We start from the raw sequence: 9,437 nt of genomic DNA on the forward strand, positions 1-9,437 counted from the left end.
TGCCTCTAGGGACCAATGGACTGACTGAGGAAAACATCAGTGAAATGGTAAGGAGATTAGAAGATACTTTTTTTGCCTCTTTTTCAGCAGACTGAGTGGCAATGTGTCTCTCACAGTCTGCCTGTCTTTGGCAGATTGAGCATGTTTATTATTGCACTGGAGCTTTCATGTGTTTAGCAAAATGCTCATATCCACACAAAGAGTGCCTTGTCAACTAAGTCAACAAAAGATCATCTTTGCAAAGTTTTATTCTATACCCTTGGTTTCAGAAACCTGTACCCAAGCTACAGAAACCAAATCAAAGCAGTGAATTGCAAAACTTTCCTCTTCAAGCACATGAGCAGACCTGTTTTTCATTAAATCCTTTCTCCTGTGTCCAAAAGCAGGATACTGCACACCCTAATCTGCTCCAGATGCTGAAGAAGAGAAAGGACACAACTTCTGGTTGATGTTGTTGAATCAGTATCACCCACTAAGAGGGTCATATCCACACTGGAGCATTCTCTGCTCCTTCCAACTCCCTCCACCCCCTTAACTATGAAAACACCTTAAGAACAAGGTGATGATTTCTGAAATGAGGGAGCATGCCTGCAAGAAACCACCTACTCTGTGAGCAGCAAAGTCAGACCAGGTCAGGGAGGTGAGTTCCACCCTGTACTTTAAGAGGGGACAGTAAAGGGATCTGCCCATCAATGCAGATCCCAGGGAAAAGCAGTTTCTCCTCCCCCAGCAAGGTCCCAGCCCCTCAGTTCATTCAAAATGGCTGCAGTTCAGCAGCTGGATCACATGTGGACTTGTTGAACTCCCTCCCAGCCCTGCTTTCCAAAATGTGCCGGCTGGCCTTTCAAAATGAGTCCCAACATTTTCTGAATACCAGTAAGTCACAAGGTTCTCCAGGGGCCGTTCTGGCTTCTGCCTTGCTCGGATGACGACAAGCGCTATCTGCTTCCCGTGGTTCTTAGGTTTTCCACAAAGGAAGGAGGTTTTTTGGTCCTGTAGGCAGGAGTGCCTGGGATCCTGGCCCCTCTGATGGTACTGATGTAAGGCAGAAGGGGAGGCTCCCTCACCACCAATGCAGTGCCCCTGGGAGTGTAGGCTCGGAGCAGCAATTCCTCTTCTTCGTGAGCCGTCACTGCCACCCAGCCTGCACAGCCAGAGAGAATACAGACAGTGAGGAAGACAGGTCCCCAGGACCAAAACAAAGTTCTGACACAAACTGCTGCCTCCCAGACTGGCTAAAAATCTGAGCTATCCTCGTGTGGTTGCTTGAGAAACCAAGCTCCAAGGTCATCTCCAGCCCTTTCCCAACAGAAGGCAGCACCTAAAGCCAGGTTACTCTTCTCAGACACAGCTCTTTCCTGGTAAACTCAAAAGGGATGGTGGGAACTACAAAAACACAAGAATGAAGCTTTCCAATCAATGGCCCTTTCCCTCTCACCTGGAAAGCTGACAGTGTCACAGCCATTCCTGATGCTGTAGAACCTGTATGGCAGCCAGAACATAAAGTATTCCAATGTTGCCATCCTGTACAAGCATGGCTGCCATTCTCCATTCTTGGAGGCTGCCACGCTTCAGCTGGACAAAGTCTGCTGCTATGATTTTGTGTTGTTCACTGTCCTGCTCTGAGCAGGAAATACAGCTTCAGCCCTTCAGAGGCCTCTTCCCATCAATGTTTCTAAGATGCAGACCCTGCAAAGCAAACTAATGAAGAAGTATTAAATTACCTGCAGAGGAAAGCTTGATATCTGCAACTGCCTCAGTGGTACCGATTCCTTTCAGCGTAATGTCCTGAGGGACAAGTGGGGGGAACTCTTTCATTCTCTCTTCCCCACCCATGGGAACCTAAGATTAAAATACAGAGAAATTATTTAACAGTCAAGAGATTCTTCAGCATTCCTACCTCAAACTGGCAAGCAAGGCACAAGGAAGAATAAAGACATTAAACATTTGATAGCCTATTAAGAGCTGGACTGAAAACCTCCAGGTGTTATTTCATGTTTGTCAGACCAGTCAGGATGACACCCAGAGGAACCCTGGGGGAGGTGAGCAAAGATGGAGTGCCCACTGCAGAATGCAGCTGGTGGATCAGGCTAGCTGCCTTGATGTGAGTGACAGCACTTGTTCTCCATGTGCACAGGAATGGAAATACCAGGACAGGGACAGCTCACCCCATCTCCCATCCATCTGCAAGTGCTACACAAGACATTGCCATACCAAGGAAGAAGTCAGACCACCAACAGATGAAGATATCTGCAGAAGATCCAGCAGGGAAAGAATAAGAAAAGTAAATTTTTCAGCTGCAATCTGTTCTGAAACCCCAGTCTGCAGGTTTGCCATGGAAAATATCCCCGTTGTGCACTTTAAGGCTGTTCAAGAAGAGCCAAATATGAGTAAGCAGAGCACTGCAAATCTTATCAGCCTGAATTCTAGAAGCAGAACCTCTGCTGAAAATGCATCATCTTGGGTGCTCTTTCCTAACACACTTCAGCCACAGAGTCTGTGCAAGACTGCTCCACAGGGCATCTCCACTCACCCACTGCACAAGTGCCAAACTCCTGATACCTGTGGATGTTCCCTGTCAGTTGTGCCCCAGACACAACTGGGGTCCTGCCTACCTGTAGCCACAAGCTCCCCCCACCACCTCCTCTTACCTTTAGGAACTCTTGGCCTGCATGCTTCTCATAGAGGGTGTCTGCATTACTCAGTGTAGTAACATGGACTGGCAACAGGTTAGAAGCCAAGACAGAAAACCAGGCAGGCTTTTCTCCCTGAAATAAATACCAAAAGGATGTTAATTATGCTAAGAGAAAAGCAGCCCTGCATTGCTCCCTCCTGCCCCATTTCTTTCCTGCATGTTGAAAACCTGCCCTACTGGATGTCCCCTCCCTGTTTGAGAGGTCCCTGCCTCTGCCAGTGACAGCAGCCAGGGTTTATATAAAACTGGGATTTGAGTTTCCAGAAGAGAAGACCCACAGCTTCACCATCCTGCCTCAAAGCACGCCCAATGCCACATTTACTGCCAGCACAGCTGCTCGGCTCAGGTAAATCATCCAAGAGACATCTTTGCTCTCATTTAATTCACAAGAACAAACTCAGTGTGGTTATTCAGTGCAAGATGTGATGGACATCTGGTCTGGAGCTTCTTCTCCTATCACTCTACACTTCTAACACACAGTGCTCATTCAACAGGACTTGGTTCCAGCTGCTCTCAAGCTAAGCTGGTGGAGCAATTTCAGCAGGCACTCTCATCACATTTGCAGGAATAGAAAACAAGGTCAGAGAGGGGAGAGATCTCTCCAAACACTGCTAGCAGCCAGAAATAAGGGCAGGAATTCCTTCAAGCTCAAAGGTGTAAGCTGAGGCAGGAGCTTCTGTCATGATCTGAGCACAACTGTCCTCCAAGATACCAGGAGGATAGAGACACACAAGATTGATACATTGATGTGTGCTCCTGCCATGCCGGTACATTTTTTACTTTCTAGAATCCTGCCCCCTCCACCTTTCTGGGTTTCTTCCAGCAGGTCAGGAGTGTCCTTAGCAAAGTACCAATTCAACATTTCTGTGGTGATCTTGGAAAGCAGACTGAAACAAAGGAATAGCCATACACACCCCTAAAACAGGACAAGCTCCTGAGAAAATTATCTAAGGCTTATGATAATGTCTAATGTTCTTATGAAAGAAACTGCCCCTTACAGAGGAAGCATCATGGGAGGTCAACTCCACACAGTTCAATAAAGGTGTAGGGCATGGGATTTTTAATAAATGGAAGAAATTATTGGCAGGGGACACACACAATACATTTCAACAATACTTTTACAGAAACTAAAATACACATGCAATTAATTGCTTCCTCAGGCAAGTTCTTCAGAGGTCTGCCAGAAAGAAAAATGTCTAGGCTCTTCTCTCTTAGCAGGCAGCTTTCACAAAACACAGAAATGAGGAAACCCACCTATTTTCCCTGTTGATTCTGACATTCTCCTCCCTCCCTCACGCCCCTCTGTATGTCATTGGAAGCACATTAAACTGAAGATGTTTGTCAGCATTCAAAAGCAGTTCCCATTATACACTCTGTAATATTGCATGCTGGTGCCAGGAAACAAACCTTCCAACTACCCATCCCAATGCATTCTGACTTCATGCAACGATTCAGGAACTGATTCATCATCTCCAAAGCAGCAATGAAAGGGTCTGGAAAAGCTACCCAGAAAGCCTTTTATGGCTGGGACTGCAGTAAGAGATGAAGCAGCTGCTCCCAAAATCCTTTCTTCCCTTACCTCTAAGTAGTCTATACGCCCCAAGGCTGCTAAAAACAACACCATTCCTGGCTTGAGAATGAAGGTCCGTGGAACAATGGCATGTGATGGCAAAACCAGCTTTACTTCCTTCTCTGTTAGGAGATTCAAAACCTGCAAAATAAATTGTCATAACTCATTCCAGATGTTTCAATGGGAACAATGAATTTAGTATTGGCATTATACTGATAGAAGAAAAGATCAATCAAAGTAATGTCAAGAACATCTGACACAACAAGTTCAATTCTGGTCCACCCAGTAAATGAGAAACGGGAACAATGTCCCTGGCCAAAATCTTCCACAGACAACCTGCTTTTCCTCCACTCAGATTGAACACTGAGTGCAGGAAGAAAACTTGATCTGAAACTTGGCATGGAGCTGTCCAAAGGAGAGCACAAGAATAATCAGAATCAGAAACAGAAGCAACTATTTCTGGATGTGGGAAGTATCTTCCACAAGTATTAAACTCCAGAAGAAGGGAAGAACACATACAATCTCAAGTTACCAAACCAGGTCTCGTAGCTGATGCCAGTCTTTACACCAGCTATCAGAGACCAAAGTGCAGGTTAATAAAGCATGTTATGGTCTGACAAATAGATCACTAGAAAACCAGGAGTATTCCTAGTGTTCATGAAAGCAGCACCTGCACTCAACCTGTAAAGTGTCAGCACAGTCCTTGCACTTCATTCTCCTCAGAACCTTCCTGTCTGCCTGTACTATTAAATCTTCCTCAGAAGATGACCTACAGTTCTGCATGGGTATTAGAAACACCAAAAATCAAAACATGCCTGTTTTAGACATGTGCACTTTGTGAGCACTGGCTTCAGTAGGGCACTGCCCTACTGACAAAGGCCTGACACATTGCAGCCATAGCAGCAACATTGCAGATACTCCTAGCTTCAGGAGAATGCCTTCTCTAAGATGTGGTTTAGTCATACAACTCTGGTTATCCTCCTAAGCTTCACCTTCTTCCATAGGCTGGGAGAGCTGAAGAAGTGTCAGCTCCATTGGGTGATGCTGGTGTGAACTTGCTAAGAGCACTCTTGTTTACTTCCCTTGGTTCAGAGGTTGTGGCAGCTTGGTGACACAGCCCTGCAGCACCTTTGCAAAGCTGGCTGCAAACAGCATTACCACATGAACCCCTCTCGAGTTAAACCTTATCTTAATACAATTCCCAAGCTGAGAGAATCCTAATGCCAGGACTACAGCAGAAGCACTCTCCCACAGGCACAGCTAAGGCAGAACAGCCCTCCCAAACCCTGTCACCCCAAAACACAGCACCACAGAGTACCCACACAGTCTTCCTTTACAATTCCTGGAGTGTCAAAACACCACCGAGCATCCTTCACTTCGTTGTGAGTGAACTCCTCCCTTTCCTCAAGCTTCTTAGGGGCATCTATAGGATCTTCATCCATGCTGTAGGAGAGTGTGTCAGGGTCGAAGTCAATCTCAGCACTAGACTTCTGCTGTTGAAATGTTCTTCCAACTCTTCCTGGATTAAAATGAAAGGTTTTCCTGGTAATTTACTTTTTAACTTGCTTTCCTTCAATCAAACATCTACCCCTTTCATGGCTTAAAAGAGATGCACATGAGTAGTATAAAGGTGATAAAAACACTATATATCTTTGAAATTCGTGTGCTCAAAAGCCAAGATGATAAGAAATCCCTTCTATAATTCTTGCTTAGCACTCCTCATGCCCCAAAATCTCAGCAAAATAACAGACACTCAGTTATTTCCAATTTATGGTAAAGTAGGCTGCCTTCTATTTTCAGTGCCTCAGACTGCCAAACACAGAATTATCTGAAAACCAGAGCTATCTTCTGGCACCCCCCTTTTTTGAATACATACTAAAATGATGTACAACCCCTGTAGCCTGCAGCCCAAATGTGATTACATAAAATTAAACTTATTTTCTTTATTTAGGAACAAGAGATGGCCCATACTGTGATATCCTTGCAAACTACTGAGCTATCAGAATTTGCCAGCCTCCTTCAGAGAGGAGATGCATTGCACAGGGGAACCCTCTGCTACTACAGCAGCTGATAGGTATTCAAAAGTACTAATGATGCTGCTTATGGAGGAGATAGAGGTCTTGCCCCCACTAATCTGGGAGCAAACATTGGTCAAAATAATTTAACCTTTGTGTAGTGCAGTGTTTTCATTAGGGGCAGAAAGGTAACACCTTTACTCACCCACTAGGTAACCTTGCTTTTTAAGTTGATTAAGGTACTTTTTTTCTTCACTGCTTAGCTGATCTTCCGTTTTTGCTGCCTCTTCTTTTAGCCTCTCCTGCCTTCGGAATATCCTGTCACACGTAGGGTTAATAATTGGAAATTTCAACAGGTTCAGTGTTGTTCCTGGAAAAACAAACAGAAGGCACTTTTGGATCTCGGACTGCTTGTCACATTACAGCTCTGAGGAACAAGATTACAAAAAAACTGCTTCTCTAATTTTTTGGTGAAACTCAGTAACACAAAATCAGAGGTAGAACTATAGCTGCTCCCATAAACTACCAGCCTCCCAACTTGGGGAAGCAAAAACAAGCCATCCACCTGCTTAAGACCTGTTCTCACACATAGTTTGAATAAAAGGGTCTCAAAGCTGAGTGGTGCCAAGGCTGTCTTAGTACACTCCATTCAAGCCTCGACTCCAGACAGCTTGGTTTGTCCTACAGGTGCTCACCACTGCACCTCCCAGCCTCTCCAGACTGGAGGACACCTCTAATGGATAGGGACAGGCAAGGCAAGCACATCAGGTGCCATCCTAACTGGCAGAGGTGCACACAGACCCACACTGGTTTAATGAGCTTCTTAGTGCTACAGGATGTACAGTACCCTCAGCACATGCATCCCACTCCTGCTGCCTCCTGTGAGGAATCACAGGATCAATTAGGCTGGAAAAGACCTCTGAGATCATCACCACGTTGACTAGACTATAGCACTGAGCGGCACATTCAGGCACAGCAACTCCATCACCTCCCTATACAATCCATTCCAATTTGTAATTACCCTTTTGGTGAAGAAGTTCCAGCTAATGTCCAACCTAAAGCTGCCCTAGTGCATCTTGAGGCTATGTCCCCTTCTCCTGTCACTGGCTGCCCTGGAGAAGAGGCTGATTCCCACCTGGCTACAACTTCTTTTGGGTAGATGCAGAGTGATAACTGTGGGAATCCACAAAATCAGAGGTTTTTGGGAAAGCTGCAAAAGGCAGGCCTCAGAGACAGCAGAACTGTGATTAGAGGTAAGCAGTAGCCATGAGATAGATCAGCAGAAAATTATTTAAAAAGTAGAAAAGCAAGGACAAATAGAACAATGGTCTGTGTATTAACGCTTGTCTAGCATAACTCCCTAAGCTACAGAAAAGTTTATCTAGCAAGATATTAGCAAGTTTGAAGCTTAATAATGCAGCTCTGTGCATTGTGTTTTAAGGCTTACAAGTAGGTATTGTATTTGAAATAAGCAAGCATTGTTATAACCAAAGGTACTTGTGCCTATAGTGGTTGGATAGAACTACTGTCAATATGCTTTTGCTATGTGTGATTATAAAAAACTTATAAAGTAAGTTGTAACATTAAGTTCTTGGTCTGCTGCCTGGGATGTGAGCTGCTGGCATCTTCCCATTGTCATAACCATGTAATGAGACTGATGCTGAAAAATAAAACAGCTCAAAGCACGTTCCACAGCAGTACCATCCTGTTTGTGATTTGTACACAGACCCCCGGCCGGCGATAATAACATCTCCCAAACCCCCTTTTCTCCGGGTTAGACACTTCAGCCACTCCTCACAGGTGAAAAATTGAAGCATGGCACATCTCTGGAGCTTGGTGCCCACCACTGAGGAGCTCAGGGTGGCACGTACTACTTTGGTGACAGGTTCTCCTGCTGCAGGGGTGGCCGAGAGCAGCCCAGAGGCGCACAGCTCACTGTTATCTGCACAGCCCACATTCCCCCACTACCCGTGCTACAAAGGGCCGAGCAGTGCACTGACCTGGCCAGGGGGACACGGTGGCCCTGTCGATGATGTCGGGGGCGCGGGACTTGCAGTAGTCGGAAAGCAGCAGGGTGTTGAAGAGCGTGGACTTGCCGGAGTTGGTGGCGCCCAGCAGGTAGACATCGCCGGCGCACTTCCAGGAGCGCTGCAGCCGGCTGACCAGCCCCTCCACGCCGTAGCCGGTCTTGGCGCTCACCAGGCGGATGTCCACCAGCGCGGGTTCCCGCAGCCCGGCCCGGGCGCAGGCGGCCGCCACCCGCCGCCGCAGCCGCCCCAGGTGCCCGCGGCAGTCTGCGGGCAGCAGGTCCACCTTGTTGCCCACCACCAGCACGCCGGCGGCGGGCACGTCGGGGCCCAGCAGCGCCGGCAGCTGCGGCAGCACGGGGTCGGGCAGCTCCATCACGTCGAGCACGTAGAGCAGCAGCGGCCCGCGGCCGTGGCGGGGCGGGCGGCGCAGGGCCGCGCTCACCACGCGGCGGTGCTGCTCGGGCGGCAGCCGCAGCCGCAGGGCGCTGCCGTGGTGCGCCAGGGCCCAGCACCGCTGGCACACGGCGCCGCGCAGCCCCGCGGGGCCCTCGGACGCCAGGCTGCGGTACCGCTCGGCCGGCACGAAGCCCGGCGCGCCGTCGTGCCCGCACTGCAGCTCGGCCCCGCAGCCCGAGCAGCTCACGCCGCTCGGCGGCACCGACGGGTCGGACAGGCTCGGCACTGCCGCCGCTGCGCCCCGTTCCTGGCGCGGCTTCGGCTTCACCTTCAGCTCCCGCTCCTGCCGCGGCTTCAGCTTCAGCTCCCGCTCCCGGTGCAGCCTCGCCGCCGCCGCTGCCCTCTCAGCCGGGTCCGGTTCGTACTCGAGGAAGACAAAGCGCTCCTGCTCCTCGCCATGGCCCGCCGCCGCCGCACCGCACGGCCGCAGCGGGGCGCGGAGCGGGGCGCGGGCCAGGCGGGCCAGGAGCGAGGGAGCCAGGCGGAGCATGGTGGCGCCGGACACACCGACGGAGGGGCCGGACACACCGACAGCGTGCCGCGGGGCGCGCGCGCCTGACGTCACGGAGCGCGCGGGCGCCTGGCGGGAGACGCGGGCGTGACGTCACAGGCCGCGCAGCCGCCGTGCCGCCGCCGCCGCCGCCGCCGCCGCCGCCGCCGCCGCCGCCGCC

At 49.4% G+C, this 9,437-nt stretch overlaps 1 protein-coding gene across 1 annotated transcript; it reads right to left on the minus strand.

Annotated features, from left to right (window-relative positions):
- Window positions 1–230: 230 nt before the first annotated feature.
- Window positions 231–9,256, minus strand: NOA1 (nitric oxide associated 1). The gene is made up of 7 exons (XM_066548043.1): window positions 8,281–9,256; window positions 6,486–6,650; window positions 5,588–5,784; window positions 4,275–4,406; window positions 2,652–2,768; window positions 1,725–1,842; window positions 231–1,144 (listed from the first exon to the last, which is right to left on the minus strand). The coding sequence occupies exons 1-7, from the start codon at window positions 9,254–9,256 to the stop codon at window positions 939–941; spliced, it is 1,911 nt and encodes a 636-aa protein (XP_066404140.1). The 3' UTR covers window positions 231–938.
- Between the last annotated feature and the right edge of the window lie 181 nt (window positions 9,257–9,437).

Source organism: Molothrus aeneus, chromosome 4 (assembly GCF_037042795.1).
Source record: "Molothrus aeneus isolate 106 chromosome 4, BPBGC_Maene_1.0, whole genome shotgun sequence".
NCBI lineage: Eukaryota > Metazoa > Chordata > Aves > Passeriformes > Icteridae > Molothrus > Molothrus aeneus.